The following is a 15,432-nucleotide window of genomic DNA, read 5'->3' as shown; positions in this document are numbered from 1 at the left end:
TCACTGGCATCTCCTGAGACTCCCGCACGCAGAGAAGAGAGTCGGCTGGATGTGGGCCGGGGCCGCCCCGAGTCTGTCACCAACGTCCTCGATGCTGTCGATTCCGTACTGTAATTTATGTCCTCATATTTATGTATATTTGTTACAGCTGTAAAGAGTTCACAGGTTTCCCCCCCAGTATCTGTGCAAGATGTGTGTGTAGCTCAAACTGCGCCTGACCTGCTGTCTGCATGTGAGAGGGGCCGCGTGGCTCCCGTGTTGTAAGTGGATACACGCCGTGTGTAACGTGCGCATTAAAGCGGGGAAACACACACGTGACCGTTCGGTGTATCACGCTAGGGGGACGCGGCTATCAAATGGCGTTTAGGTTAAATAAACCGAATTGAAATGTGGTAAACAGTCACCAGGAAGAGAATTAGTGAGCATTTTACATAACTACAGTTGGCCTTTTTTTAAAAGTATTTTTATTGATTTCAGAGAGGAAAGGAGAGGGAGAAACATCAACATGAGAGAATCCTGGATCGATCGGCTGCCTCCTGCAGACCCCACACTGGGATCAAACCCAGGGCCTGGGCATGTGCCCTGACCGGGAATTGAACCCGGGACCCTTTGGTCTGCAGGCCGACGCTCCGTCCACTGAGCCCCGCCGGCCAGGGCTGCCTTTGGCCTCTTAAACTGGATCTCACTCTGCAGACGTGATCTCACGCCGCCGCCGCCGCCTCTAACCCGTGTGATGTCGCCGCAGCAGTCCGCCCCCTCAGGGCGGCATCCGCTTCCTAAGCTGGCGGCCGTGGGCGGCGTCTCACCGTCTGTGGGTTTTTTATCTCACGGAGCAGCCGTTTCTGAAAACCACGTCTGAATCAGAGTCAGAGGCAGATCACGGACCCGGCAGCCGGGGGTTCCGGGCGACCGGCCGGCCGACACGCACCGAGCCGGGCGCCCGCGGCGGTGCCTCAGCTGTTTGCCAAACACGTGCACCGCTCCAGCGCCTCCCGCCCTCGTGGCCTGGGGCAGGGTGATGGGCACCGTGTCCTCTGGTCCCCGGGAGCCAGGCCGGCCCTGCCTGGGGCTTCCTGGTGCTGTGAGCCTCGGCGGTGTCCCCGGCCCGGCATGGCTCCGCGCCCCAATAAACGCATGGCACCGGAGACCGCGTCCGGAGTGAGATGTGGGCTCTGTTTGTGACTCTGGGCTCAGGGGAACCCGTCATGCAGTTCTGTCTCCACCTGCCAGCTGCCAGCCGTGTGCGTGTGCGTGTGTGTGTGACATCACGGGAGTGTGTGTGTGACTGTGTGTGTGTGTGTGTGTCCTGGTCCAGGAGCGGCCCAGACGGGAGGGGTGCCTCATCAAGCAAATCCTCGGCCTTTGTGTTGGGGACCCCCTAACGCCGCCCCTGAGGCCTCTGAGGGGTCGGCTCGCCTGCATGGCTCCTGGAGGCCTGGCTGCCTCTCCCTGCCCTGTCCCACCTGCCAGGGGCCACAAGGGGCTGGGGGGGGGGGGAGTGAGGCCGGGGCCACACGGCTGCAGCCATGGCTTCCCCTCTGAGTCACCCGGGGCCCGGGGCTCACGTTGAGACCCTCCCTCCCCCCACCCCTGCGCCTGTGCCGAGGCTGCCAGTGTGTGAGAGCTGAGTGTCTAACATTCTCCCCTGGTGCCCGCCAGGCCTTCACACACACACACACACACACACACACACACACACACTCACACACGCACACACACACACACACGCACACACACGCACACACACACGCACACACACGCACACACTCACACACACACGCACACACTCACACACACACACGCACACACACGCACACGCACACACACACACACACGGCCACCACCTCCCCGGGCTGTGTGGTCCACGGGAAACCCCATCAAGTGGCCACTCAGTCACTGACTCCCCGCCCCCCGGCCAGTGAGTCCCCCGAGAGCGTGGCCCCTGAGGAGGTGGCTTTGCCAGGGGCCTCACACTCGCCCCATCACTGTCGACCGGCAGCAACTGAACTGGTAGCCATCTGTCCGTCCTTCAGCCCAGGACCTCGGGCCTAGTGAACTGCGACCCCACTGTGTGCAGAGAGAGTGTGTGTCCCGGAGGCGGGAGCCATGGGACGGGGTCACTGAGCCGCCCTCTGTGATGCCGGCCACGGCCCGGGGCCCCTGCAACCCAGAGACCTGGGTTGTGATGTGGCTTCCGCCTTCTCACCACGCCGGTGGCTGGCACAGTGGAGCTAAACCACACACGCTGTGGCTCCGGGGTGGAGCATCGACCTAGGAACCAGGAGGTCACGGTTCAATTCCCGGTCAGGGCACACGCCCCGGTTGTGGGTTCGATCCCCAGTGAGGGGGCGTGCAGGAGGCAGCTGATGGATGTTTCTCATCATGGATGTTTCTAACTCTCCCCCTTTCCCTTCCTCTCTGTAAAAAGTAAGTAAAATATATTAATAAAAAGAAAAAGAAACATCGATGAGAGAAACGTCCATCAGCTGCCTCCTGCACACTGGGGATGTGCCCACAACCGAGGTCCATGCCCTTGACCGGAATTGAATGCGGGACCCTTCAGTCTGCAGGCCAACGCTCTATCCACTGAGCCAGACCGGTCAGGGCAAATATATGTATATTTTAATTGGAGGGGAGAGTTGTAAGTAAACAAGGGGCGGAAGTAAAATCTACCCTGAAAGCAGTGCAGGTCGGGTCATCAGCTGCCTGTGTCTTGGGTGTGTCTGCCTCACCTGCCAATCACCGTGATGGACAGAGAAGCCCTGAGGATGAGGGGGGGGGGAGGGGAGGGGAGGGGCCCTGCTGCTTGGCTTTGTGGACCCCCCGCCAGCAGGCGCCAGGCCTCCCGGATCGGATCGGGGATGGTGTCTCTGATGGATTGGCTTCTCCTCCCGTGGGGAAAGGCGGAAGTGGGCCTGGGTCCCCGGCCACGAGCTGGGCGCCCACCCGGGGCGGCCAGGCCCGGAGCAGAGGCCCGGCCAGGCCCCTCCGCTTCCTGCCCTCAGGCTCCCAAAGGCCCCCGGGCGGCCTGGCCCCGCGGAGAGAAGCCGCGTGTGCCCTGGGCCCCGCCTTCCCTCGGGCGCGAGACCACAGCCCAGGAAGCCAGAATCTGTGTTTTTAATAAACAACCATTTCCACTTCCACACCCGCCCAGCCCCGCTCGGCTGCTCCCCGAATTCTCATCCCCCCCGTCCCCGTGTCTTTTCTCTGTGTCAGACCCCCTGGCGCTTTGGGGGCGCCGGGCAGAGGGTGCCCAAGGGGGGTGATGCCCGTGGGCGCTGGGTCTGGCAAGCGGGCACTGCCTGGTGCCATCAGGGGCGTAGGCGCGCCCCCAGGCCCCCAGGATGTGGGTGCCAGCCCCGGCACCTGGGGGGTCAGACATCAGGGCAAGGTCTCCGAGTCTCCCAGCCCTCAGATCTCCCCGCCCTGGCTGTGGGGGCATCAGGGGAAACCCACGCCTGGCGGCTGGAACATTCTGGAGGGAGGAGCGGGCACCCGTGGTTCCCCGGCTCCCCTCTCGCTGCCTTCCTCCATCTTGTAAGAGGCCCGGCCCGGAGAGCACCGCCTGGGCCATGGGGACCCCCCCGGGGGGGGGGCGATCTTCAGCCCCAGGGCAGGCCTGGCTCTGGGCCCAGGCGGATGGGGAGGACCAGGCCCAGCAGACACTCGGAAGGGCCCTGGTTTGAATCAGGCCCGTGATCGGCAAACCCATCCGTCCACAGAGCCAAATACCAACAGCACCACGACGGACACGTCTCTGGAGAGCCACATTTTTAAAACTTAAACTCCTTCTAAAGCCACGTCTTCCACACAGACCCGCCCAGGCCGTGGTGTTCTGTGGAAGAGCCGCCTTCCAGGGGCCAGAAAGCCGCCTGTGGCTCACGAGCCGCGGTCTGCCGACCACAGCCCTAGGCGTTGAGCATCGACCTATGAACGAGGGGGTCACGGATGGATTCCCGGTCAAGGGCAGGGGCTTGGGTTGTGGGCCTGGGTAGGGGCCGTGCAGGAGGCAGCCAATCAGTGATTCTCCCTCCTCCGGGATGTTTCCCCTTTCTTGTCTGAAATCAATTAAAAAGGCCATATATATGTGTTTTTTGTTGATTTTTTTTACAAAGAGGAAGGGAAAGAGATAGAAACATCGATCAGCTGCCTCCTGCATGCCCCCCACTGGGGATGTGCCCGCAACCAAGGTCCATGCCCTTGACCGGAATCGAACCTGGGACCCTTCAGTCTGCAGGCCGACGTTCTATCTACTGAGCAACACCGGATAGGGCTGTATATGTTTGTTTTGTTTAGGCCACTCTGCATTCAGACGTTTACCCCGACATGTCCGGAAGAGGGAGGGAGGGGGTCTCAGTGAGGATGGAGGAGCTGGATCTGTTCAGTAGACCCAGTGCTGGATACATTTTGGCCGGCTCAGCGGTCAGGGCCGGGCCTGGGGCTCCCTGAGGCCCCCCTGGAGGCCCCCCGGGGCCCTGAGGCCCGGACCACAGGGAGACCCGCTAAAGGTCCAATGCACCTGGGCGTCCTGCCGACCCGCCAGCCCCCGGGTCCGAGGCAGGTCCCCAAGGGCAGGCTCCCCGCCGGCCCAGCCTCCCTGCAGGACGTGGCCGGGCGCAAACGAGGCCCCATGCCCACGCCCCAGCCTCCGCACCTGCGCACACAGCGGCCGGGGGCCTGGGGGGCTCTGGGGCACCCCCGCTCTGGCACCCTCACATCAGGGGGCTCCCCGTGGCGGCCAGGCGGGTCTCCCAGCCCCGAGGCCCCGAGAACTTGTCCTCCGAGGACCCAGCCATGGAGAAGTTTCCATTCCTGCATCGGGGAGCTGTCCCTCCCCCCACCTCCTCCTCCACACCCCTCCCCCCTCTCCCTCCCTCCACCACCCCCTTCCTGCCCACCATCCCCTGGGTCTGGGCGGCAGGAAGGGAGGTGCTGGGCACCCACAGAGCTGCCGCCCGCCACCTGCGCCCCGCGCTGCGTCCTGGGTGCCTCCTAGGCGCGCACAGGCCTCGGCCCATCGCCATGCCCCCCGCAGCGCCCTGGAGCCCCAGCCCGGCGCCCTGGGAGGACTCGGGGTCCGGGTCCGGGTCCGGGTCCGGATGGGGAGCCCTGGACGAGGAGCTCGCTCTGTGCGAGGCCGGGGAGCTGCCCCACGCGCGCGTCCTGGTGCCCGCGCTCTACCTGGCGGCCTGCGCGCTGGGCCTGCCGGGCAACGCGCTGGTGCTGCGGCTGCTGGCGGGGCGGCGGCGCGGCCCGCGGGCGAGGCTGGCGGACACCTTCACCTGGCACCTGGCGGCCGCCGACCTGGGCCTGCTGCTCACGCTGCCGCTCTGGGCGGCGGCGGCGGCGGCGGGCGGCCGCTGGCCCTTCGGCCGCGCGCTCTGCAAGCTGAGCTGCTTCGCGGTGGCCGCGTCGCGCTGCGCGGGGGCCCTGCTGCTGGCCGGCCTGGCGGCGGACCGCTACGTGGCCGTGGTGCGCCGGGTGGGGGCCCGGCCGCTGCGCTCCCCGCGGTGCGCGCGCTCCCTGTGCCTGGCGGCCTGGGCCGCGGCGCTGCTGGCCGGGCTGCCCGCCCTGGCGGCCCGGGACCTGCAGCCGCGGCCGGGGGGCGGCAGCCAGTGCGGGGAGCGGCCGGCGGACCTGTGGCAGGCGATCGGGCTGGGGCTCCTGCTGCTGACTTGCGCGCTGCCCCTGGCCGCCTCGCTGCTCTGCTACTGCCGCCTCGGGTGCCGCCTGCGCCGCCGCCGCACCCCCGCCGGGCCGCTGCGCATGGTGTGCGCCGTGGAGGGCGCCTTCGTGGGCGCCTGGCTGCCCTTCGCCACCCTGCGCGCCGCCCTGCACCTGGCGCGGCTGCAGGCGCTGCCCGTGCCCTGCGCGCTGCTGCGGGCGCTGCGCGGGGGCTTGGCGCTGGTCACCTGCCTCGCCTTCGCCCACGGCTGCGCCAACCCGCTCATCTACCTGCTGCTGGACCGCTCCTTCCGCGCGCGGGCCTGGCGCCTGGCCCGGCGCCGGCTCAGCTCCGCGTCCTCCCGCTCCGGGGGGGACCCCAGCGCCGAGGGCCGGGGCGCGGCCGGCAGCGGAGGGCGAGCGCGGGCGGAGAGCCGGGACCTGGCCCGTGCGTAGCGGCCCGGCCCAGCGGATGGATGGATGGAGGGCTCCGGGGCGGCCGGGTCCCCGGCGCGTCTCCTCCGCAGGCAAAGGGCCTCCTCCGCGGGCACCGGGGGCCGCGTCTCCTCCATCGTCGGTGGCGGCGGCTCCTCCAAACCTCAGCGCTTCCTGCAGCCCCTGCCAGGCTCTCCAGCCCCTTCAGGATCCCGTGAACCCAGCGGCCAGCAGCGGGGGGCGAGCGCGGGCGGAGAGCCTGACCCTGGCCCGCGCGTAGCGGCCCCTGCCCAGCGGATGGATGGATGGATGGAGGGCCGGGAACGGCCGGAGCGCCAGGGCGTCTCCTCCGCGGGTAGCGGGGCTCCCTCCGCGCGCACCGGGGGGCACCCCGTGTCTCCTCCGTCTTCATCCTTCATTCTCCAAACCTCAGCGCTTCCTGCAGCCCCTGCCAGGCTCTCCAGTCCCTTCAGGATCCCGGGAAACCAGCGGACGGCGGCGGGGACCCCCGCGGGCTCGACAGGGACAGGACCGGGGAGCGGGTCCCCGCGGCGCCTCGGAGCATCCAGCTCAGAGCCCCGAAGCCGCCATCTCCAGCTGCCGCGTCTCTGGCCTCTCCAACAGCCACCGTCTGCTGAGAAACACACCAGACAGGGGATCCCTCAAAGAAAAAAAAACGCCAAAAACCTCCAGCCGGTGGGAACGGGCCGCCCTTTGGGTGTCATCTCTGGCGCCGTGGCCCCGTCATGAGTCACCGTTAATTCAGATTTTCGCTTTCAAAGTTCCCCAAACCCTGGGAACCAACTGGCCCCGCATCGCCGCCCGGGGATGGGTTTCCCCAGAAGCGGGGCCCTGGTCCGTGGACTCACCTGGGACCCCAGGAACCGGGGTCTCGGGGTGCCTCCCCGCCCGCCGGCCCTCAGGCCTCGCCTCTGTGCTGAGCAGCGGCAGTGACATGAGTGTCAGGAGGCGGCTGAACTGGGGGGTCAGACCACACTCCACGGGGCCCCTGAGGTTGGCCTCAGGCCCCTGAGGATTTGGGGCCATGCCCCCCCCCCGCCCCCCACCGTGGGCGTTCGCCGCATCCATGTGGGCGGAGCAGTCCCGAGGCCAGCGGCCGCCTGCCGGTTCTTCTTCTTATTTTAAAGGACGTTTGTTTCCCGTGTTGAAGGTCACAGAGAAAAAACAACAACAAAAAAACAACACGCAGATGCAAGGGCACCTGCCAGCTGGCCAGGTGTCACTTCAAAGGGGGGCTGTGCCCTGCGGGGTTCACCTGGGCTTCGGGCTCTGTCTGCTGTGGGTGCTGGGACTGCCCGGGCAGGTGCGTGGGGTTACCCGCTTCTCAGCCTTCGGCGCCCGCCTTTGAGGTTTGGAGGGGCAAGGAGGGGGGGGGGGGCTTGGAAATTCAGTGTTTGTGAAAAAAACAAACAAAAAAAAACCTGTATAAATGGAATCACTTCATAGTGAAGTCAGAGGTGGTCTCCAGAGGAACTTCCTTGGCCGTTCTTATGCCTCAAACCTTTCCATGTTAAAACCGGGCAAAAGAACCCTTGGGCTGGGCTGGCGGCAACATTGTATCTCTAAGAGCTAGTTGCAAAGTGGCAACATTGTATCTGTCCCTAAGAGCTAGCTGTAAAGGTAACAGACAGCATCCTTGTATCTCTTAAGAGCTGTTGGTAAAGATAACAAAAGAACGCTGTGGTTTCGGGACTGGAAACGAAAAACGAAAAACGCTGTTTAGAAGGAGGGTCGCTGTGATTGTCTGGATGCTCCTGTCCCCTCCGCTTTCTCAGAAATGCCCCTGGCCTTGGCCTCCTAAGCCCGGCACCCTTTGGGCTTCTGCCTGAGCGGGTGCTTCCAGAATCTGCTCCCCTTTTGATCTCGAATAAATGCTTGTTGCTTTGCACGCTGGCCTTTCATTTTGTGGGGTTCAGGGGACTTTAGAGGATTTGCCCTAAAGGATCTCAGGAATTTTCCCCAAGGGAGGCAAGCCTGAGCCTGAGGGTGCGGGGGGGGGGGGGGGGGGACAGGAGCCAGGCCAACCGGCTCTCTCCTGCCCGAGGGCTCAGGCCTGGGGGGAGGGGGTCCCTTCCAGCCGCAGCCTGACTCTCCCGGACAAGGAATGGTGATCTTGCTCAGCCCTCCGTGGCTCAGTGGTTGAGCCAGCACCTAGGAACCAGGAGGTCAGGGTTCGATTCCCCATCAAGGGCACAGGCCCGGGGTGTGGGCTCCATCCCCAGGGTGGGGCGTGCAGGAGGCAGCCGGTCCGCGATCCCCTCTCACTGTTGTGATGTAACCGCCATCTTACAAAGGACGCCCCAAAAAGTCCAATTAGGGACTTTAAAAAAAATCCTTTTAATTCATCTATTAAAAGCCGGCGGCATGGGAGGGAGCAGAAGGGCTCCAGACCTCGCAGCCCCGAACAGCTCGCCACGTCTGCCTGGTATGGGCAGAATGTTACTAAAAAGGCATCGATTACACCTTTGGGTCTGGAATGAGGAACCTGTTTCGTGAAAAAGCGTTTTCACAGAAGCAGAATCTGAGCAACTTAGTTATCCCCGAACCACTGAGTCTACGGAACACGTTATCCTTAGCGGGTCCACCAGGCCCTTTAGAATAAGTGTGAGGTCCAGATTCTGGGACCCTGAGTCAGCAGGAAGGCACTCCCTGTAGCTAACGTGTGCTCTTCTGATTCCGGGACCCCCGAGTCCGCCGAAACCCGTTATCAGTAGCTACGGAGGCAACTTAGGATCATTGATCTGTCCGGGTCTCGGGAGATTGTCTTCCGTGACCAGTGAGATCGATCACAGTCACTGGGACATTCGAACCGCCAGCCAGGGAGGGAGTGTTCAGTCACACGTACGTTCAGAAAATCAAAATAACTTTTCAATGAGGACAGAACCCAAAACAGCCCTAACCACCGGCTTGGCTCAGTGGATAGAGCGTCAGCCTTCAAAGTGAAGGGTCCCGGGTTCGATTTCGGTCAGGGACATGGACCTTGGTTGCGGGCACATCCCCAGTGGGGGGTGTGCAGGAGGCAGCTGGTCGATGTTTCTCTCTTATCGATGTTTCTAACTCTTTCTCCCTCTCCCTTGCTCTCTGTAAGAAATCAATAATATATATATATATATATATATATATATATATATATATATATATATATTTTTTTTTTTTTTTAAAAGAACCCAAAACAGCAAGGTTAAAATATTAAACAGCAATTTTTACCCAAGTATGGTTGCTACCATCGTCATGGATGTTTCTCTCTCTCTCCCTCTCTCTCTCTCTCTCTCTCCCTTCCTCTCTAAAATCAATTAAAAAAATTTTTTTAAAGAAAGAAGTTAGCCGAAACCGGTTTGGCTCAGTGGATAGAGCGTCGGTCTGCGGACTGAAAGGTCCCGGGTTCGATTCCGGTCAAGGGCATGGACCTTGGTTGCGGGCACATCCCCAGTGGGGGGTGTGCAAGAGGCAGCTGATGGATGATTCTCTCTCATCGATGTTTCTAACTCTCTATCCCTCTTCCTTCCTCTCTGTGAAAAATCAATAAAATATATTTGAAAGAAAGAAAGAAAGAAAGAAAGAAAGGAAGGAAGAAAGGAAGGAAGGAAGAAAGAAGTTAGTGTATTTACAGCCAGGGCCCCAGGAATCTCACGCCTCACCTCCTCAGTTAGACGGTCAGACGTTCTCGAAGGGCTCTGTGCCCCAGGGTCATGCAAATGTGAAGAGAGACTGGGAAACCACACCTTCGAGAAGGCGACCAGCGTGGCCTCTGAAGTCCCAGGCGCGCGGAGGGTGTATACCGGGCACTGCTCTCTCTGGGTCTGTAAGCGCCGCCGACACAAAGTGTCTCTCGCTCTTTCCGGTCTGGAGCGGCTTTTTTGTTGTTTGGTGTTTTTTTCCGCTCGGTGCTGCCTGATCAGCTCCCAGCTGCGTCCCTGACCCGCTCGGCGCGTCTGGGCTCAGGACCCGCGGCCCCGATCCAAGTGTGTTTCCTCCGACCCACGCCTGCCCCACGCTGGGCCTGGCGCAGGGGCGGCGGTGAGCCGTGTCTTCACGCGGAACGAAACGACACACCACGGCGGCGGACGGCCTCCTGCCCGTTTTATAAAAAGGCACACAGCCCCGGCCGGTGCGGCTCCGTGGACAGAGCGCCGGCCTGCGGACGGAAGGTCCCGGGTTCGATTCCCGTCAAGGGCATGGACCTGGGTTGCGGACACATCCCCAGTGGGGGGCTTGCAGGAGGCAGCTGGTAGATGATTCTCTCTCATCGACGTTTCTAACTCTCTCTCCCTCTCCCTTCCTCTCTGTAAGAAAAAAAAAAATTAATAAAATATATTTAGGGGGGAAAAAAAAGATTTCACATCCTTTTCCCCACCTCCACTTCTTTTCTTCTTCTTTTTTTTAAAAAAATATATTTTATTGATTTTGTACAGAGAAGAACCTCCATTTCTTTAGTCTCACAATGTTCTATAAACTTTTTCTTTTTTAAATAAATATATATATACATATGTATTTTTAAAAAATTTTTTTTATTGATTTCAGAGAAGAAGCGAGGGAGAGAGAGAGAGAAACATCCATGATGAGAGCAAATCCTGGATCAGCTGCCCCCTGCACGCCTCACACTGGGGATGGAGCCCACAACCCGGGCCTGTGCCCTGACCGGGAATCGAACCCTGACCTCCTGGCTCACAGGTCAATGCTCAGCACCTGGGCCACGCCGGCTGGCCTGAGCTTTCCATTTCCAGGGCCTTTCACAATCCTGGGCCCCGAGTCTGGGGGGTGGGGGGTGGGAACTCCCAGCCTCCTGAGCCTCTCGGAGCAAAGGAACTGGGTTCTGGAAAGTTCTGGTGAGCTGCGGTGTGTGGGCAGACCCGGCCCAGGACGGGTCTCCGGGACCATCCATTCCAGCCGCCCCTGCCCCCCCCTGTCCCCGTTATCACCAGACACCAGAGGAGAGAGAGAGAGAGAGAGAGAGAGAGAGAGAGAGAGAGAGAGAGAGAGAGAGAGAGAGAGGGAGGAGCCGGGCTGGGTCACGAAAGGTCAGCCCTGGGCACCGGCACCTGGGCACGCTGGCAGGGGTGTGAGCTGGTTCTCTGACTCATTCTGGGCTTCCTCCTCGCCCCTGACCCCAGCTCCCTCGGCGCCGTGTGGGAACCGGGCCGGTGCTGAGTGATCTGGGGAGTTCAGGGGGGTGGCAGGCTGGCAGAGCGGGCGGGTGACTCGGCCCCCGCCGGCCTGGGAGAGAGAGAGTGAGGGCGCCGTTCGCTCCGAGGCCGTTGCCACACGCCTCCCGCACCCCCCTCCCATGGGGCCCCAGCCTCAGTGACGGGGGCACAGGAAGGGGGGCCCAGGCTGGGGGTGAGAGGAGGATGTGAACAGCACACACTGGACGAGGTCGGCAGGGCTGGGGGCGGGGTGGGGGCGGGGTGGGGGCGGGGTGGTCAGACCCGAGGCTCCGGCCGGGTCGCAGACACAGCAAAGCTGGAAGTGCAGCCCCCGCCCCGCCCCCAAACGGCTGCCCCACATCTGGGCAGAGGCTGTGGTTTGCCCGCAGCAGGTGCCAGACAGACGGGCTGAGGAGTCTCTCCCCGCGGCTCTGAAAATGACTGTCAGTGAGGTGCCTGCTCCCGCCCCCCCCCTCCCCAGTGCAACACTCTTCACCCCAGACTCCCCCAGGAGCAGGCGGTGCTGGCGCTGGCTCCGGTCTGGGTCTGGGGGTCCCCCCCCCCCCCCCCCGCTCCCAGCAGTGGAGTGGCTCCCAGGCATTTGGCTCCCTGGCTGGCAGCGCCCTCCTGCCCCCCTCCCTCCTGCCCCCCTCTCTCCAGTCCCCTCTCCTCCCCTGCCCCTGCCCCCTGCTCCCCTCCCCCTGCCACCCTATCACCCTCCCCCTGCCCCCTACCACCCTTCCCCCGGACCCCCTGCCCCCTGCCCTTCCTTCCCCCTGCCCTCCTGCCCCCTCCCCTCCTGTCCCCCATCTCCCTCCCCCCTGCCCTCCTGGCCCCTGCCCCTCCTGTCCCCCTGCCCCCTCCCCCTGCCCCCCATCTCCCTCCCCCCTGCCCCCCTGCCCGCCATGGGCTGCAGGATGCGGTCAGGAGAGGAAGGGGCCCGGCTCGGCTCACTCTGGGGTTTCCCATGGGCGTCTCGCCGCCGAGGGCATGGCCAGGGCACGTCTGGGCCCAGGAGAACCCAGTTCCTCACCGGTGGGGGGTGGGGGGCAGGGGAGGGTGAGTGAGCCGGGCTGGTGCCAGCCTGGTCCCGAGCCTGGCCCGCTGCCGGGCCCCAGGCTGAGGGCGTGAGCAGGGGCCCAGGGCAGGGGCCGGGGGGGGGGGGGCCTCCCCGGTGTGTCCCTCCCCGGTGTGTGCCAGGCAGACCGGCAGCTCTCAGAAGCCCAGCTGGGGCCTCGGCTGGTGTGGCTCAGTGGATAGAGCGCTGGCCTGCGGACTGAAGGGTCCCGGGTTCGATTCCAGTCAAGGGCATGGACCTTGGTGGCGGGCACATCCCCGGTGGGGGGCGTGTAGGAGGCAGCTGATGGGTGTTTCTCTCTCATTGATGTTTCTAGCTCTCTGTCCCTCTCCTTTCCTTTTGGTAAAAAAAAAAAAAAAAAAAAAAAAAAAAAATCAGTACAATATATTAAAAAAGTAAAAGAACCATCAGTGGGAAAATATTCTCGGGGGAGGACTAACATAAAGAGGAGCCCAGCTGTGGAGACCTCTCCTTCTCCCAGAGGAAACCAAACCGGGGAGCTTTCCCCGAGGCCCCCGGCCACCTCCGGGACCCCATCCCGGACCTCACCCCCGGGAGCACATCTCCCCGAGACTCCGGGCCAGACACCGGGGATCCCCACTCCGCCTCTTCCTGTGCAGTCAGCCCGCTCCCCGCAGGCGGGTCTGCCTGTGACTCACCCCCCTCGCACCCCCAGGGCCGGTGCCCGTGAGTCAGCCCCTCTCACCTGTCCCGCGGGCTGTCTGGCCAGGGCTCCCCAATTTCCAAAGTCCCCCCTCCCGTCACTCATGCATCAGAGTGAGTCTCGCTCCTGTCATCTCTGGGACCCAGTCAGTCTTCAGGGGGTGATGGCTCCTTTAAAAAAAAAATTTATATATATATTTAGTCCTGACCGGTGTGGCTCAGTGGATAGAGCGTCGGCCTGCAGACTGAAAGGTCCCAGGTTCGATTCCGGTCAAGGGCATGGACCTTGGTTTCAGGAACATCCCCAGTGGGGGGTGTGCAGGAGGCAGCTGATGGATGTTTCTCTCTCATTGATGTTTCTAGCTCTCTATCTCTCTCCCTTCCTCTCTGTAAAAAAAAAAAAAATCAATAAAATATATGTAAACATATGTTTTTATTTGAGAGAGATGGAAACATCCATGATGAGAGAGAATCATGGATCAGCTGCCTCCAGCACGCCCCCTACTGGGAATCAACCCTCAACGTGGTTGACACTCAACCACTGATCCTCACCAGCTGGGGAGGCTCAGAGTTTGAGCGTTGATCGAGGAACCAGGAGGTCAGGGTTCGATTCCCGGTCAGGCCACAGGCCAGGGTTGCGGGCTCCATCCCCAGTGGGGGGCGTGCAGGAGGCAGCCGATCCATGATTCTCTCTCATCATGGATGTTTCTCTCTCTTTCTCTCTCCCTCTCTCCCTTCCTCTCTGAAATCAACACAAACACATTTAAAAAACAAATTTTAAAATTTTAAAAATGAACCATAGGCTCTGAGTAAAGCAGATTGCCCTCCATCCTATGGGTGGGCCTTGCCCAATCAGTCAAAGGTCTTAAAATAAACAAGACTGACCTCCTGGAATGAAGAGAGAATCCTGCTCACCGACTGCCTTTGGAGTTCACCAGAACCTCTCCCCTGGGCCGGGGGCCTGCCGGCCAGCCCACCCTGCAGTTCCAATGTCAGCCTTCCCAATCCTATCCTATGTAACAAAAGCCTAACGTGCTACGTGTCCGACCCACTAAAGTGTAACATGTTAACGATATGCTAAAGCCTCTCGATTGCTCGCTATGACGTGCACTGACCACCAGGGGGCAGACACTCTGACCGGTAGGTTAGCTTGCTGCTGGGGCCCAGCCCATCGGGACTGAGATGGGCAGGACATGCCCTGGAGCCCTCCCATGTCCTTCCCTGGCCCCCGATTGTGCACCCATGGGGTCCCTCAGCCTGGCCTGCGCCCTCTCGCAATCCGGGACCCCTCGGGGGATGTCGGAGAGGTGGTTTCAGCCGGATCCTGCAGGCCAGGCCAAGGGGACCCACTGGTGCATGAATTTATGCACCAGGCCTCTAATTATATATATATATATATATATATATATATATATCTACATATAATTCCCTCCTGGTTCAGGATAAAAATCCTGCATCCTTAGCTAGCCACAGGCGGTTGTGTACACATTAGAGAGGAAGCTGGGATCCTGGGGAGGGCGGGGCGGGCGGGGCGGGCGTGAGCGAGCCCCTCCCCTTAGTTCCATGCACAACCTGGACCCCCACTGGCCTGCCCGGCTCCCACCTTCCACTCCTGTGCCCCGCCCTCCACACCCGAGAATCCTGCAGCTTTTGTGTGTGTGTGTTTTTTTTGTTAAATATATATATATTTTTTATTGATTTCAGAGAGGAAGGGAGAGGGAGAGGAGATAGAAACATCCATGGTGAGATAGAATCATGGATCAGGCTGCCTCCTGCACGCCCCACACTGGGGATGGAGCCCGCAACCCGGGCCTGTGCCCTGACCGGGAATCGAACCCTGACCTCCTGGTTCCTAGGTGGCTGCTCCACCCCTGAGCCACAGCGGCTGGCATCACCCTGCGGCTCTCAGCACCCGCTTTGCCTGGCAGCATTTGCACCTCCCGTGCTGGGTGGCTCCCCTCAAACCTCACCAATTCCCCTCAATTTCCCCCCATCAAACCTCCCCAATCCCCCCTCAAACCTCCCCAATCCCCCTTCAAACCTCCCCAATCCCCCCAATTCCCTCCCCAAACCTCCCCAATCCCCCCTCAAACCTCCCCAATCCCCCCCAGCCCCCCCAAACCTCCCTAATCCCCTCTATCCCTCTCAAACCTCTCCAATCTCCCCCAATCCCCCCCCCTCAAATCTCCCCAAATCCATCCCCACCTCCGGCGCCAGGCTGGGCCCGCCCCTCTGCGCCCGGGTTACAGCCCTGCCCTCACGGACGCTATTGCCACTGGATCAGTGTGGGGGTGGGGGTAGGGGTTGGGATTGGGGTGGGGTGGGGGTGGGGGAGAGGGTTGGGGGGCACCGGGGGTGAACCTGAGCCGGTTACTGAGCCAAGGCGATCAGAGAGCGCCGGGAAGGAATGAATGAATGAATGGTGGG

General features: G+C 61.7%; 1 protein-coding gene across 1 annotated transcript; it reads left to right on the top strand.

Annotated features, from left to right (window-relative positions):
• Nucleotides 1-5,022: 5,022 nt before the first annotated feature.
• GPR25 (G protein-coupled receptor 25) lies at nucleotides 5,023-6,493 on the top strand (the record flags this gene model as incomplete). Its single annotated transcript, XM_084868509.1, has 1 exon — nucleotides 5,023-6,493. The coding sequence occupies one exon, from the start codon at nucleotides 5,023-5,025 to the stop codon at nucleotides 6,118-6,120; it is 1,098 nt and encodes a 365-aa protein (XP_084724635.1). The 3' UTR covers nucleotides 6,121-6,493.
• Between the last annotated feature and the right edge of the window lie 8,939 nt (nucleotides 6,494-15,432).

This window comes from Pipistrellus hanaki (genome assembly GCF_964339955.1).
Source record: "Pipistrellus hanaki genome assembly, chromosome: 20".
NCBI classification, from domain to species: Eukaryota; Metazoa; Chordata; class Mammalia; order Chiroptera; family Vespertilionidae; genus Pipistrellus; species Pipistrellus hanaki.
Note: the sequence above shows the minus strand (reverse complement) of the source record. Positions and strands in the feature narration are given on the sequence as shown.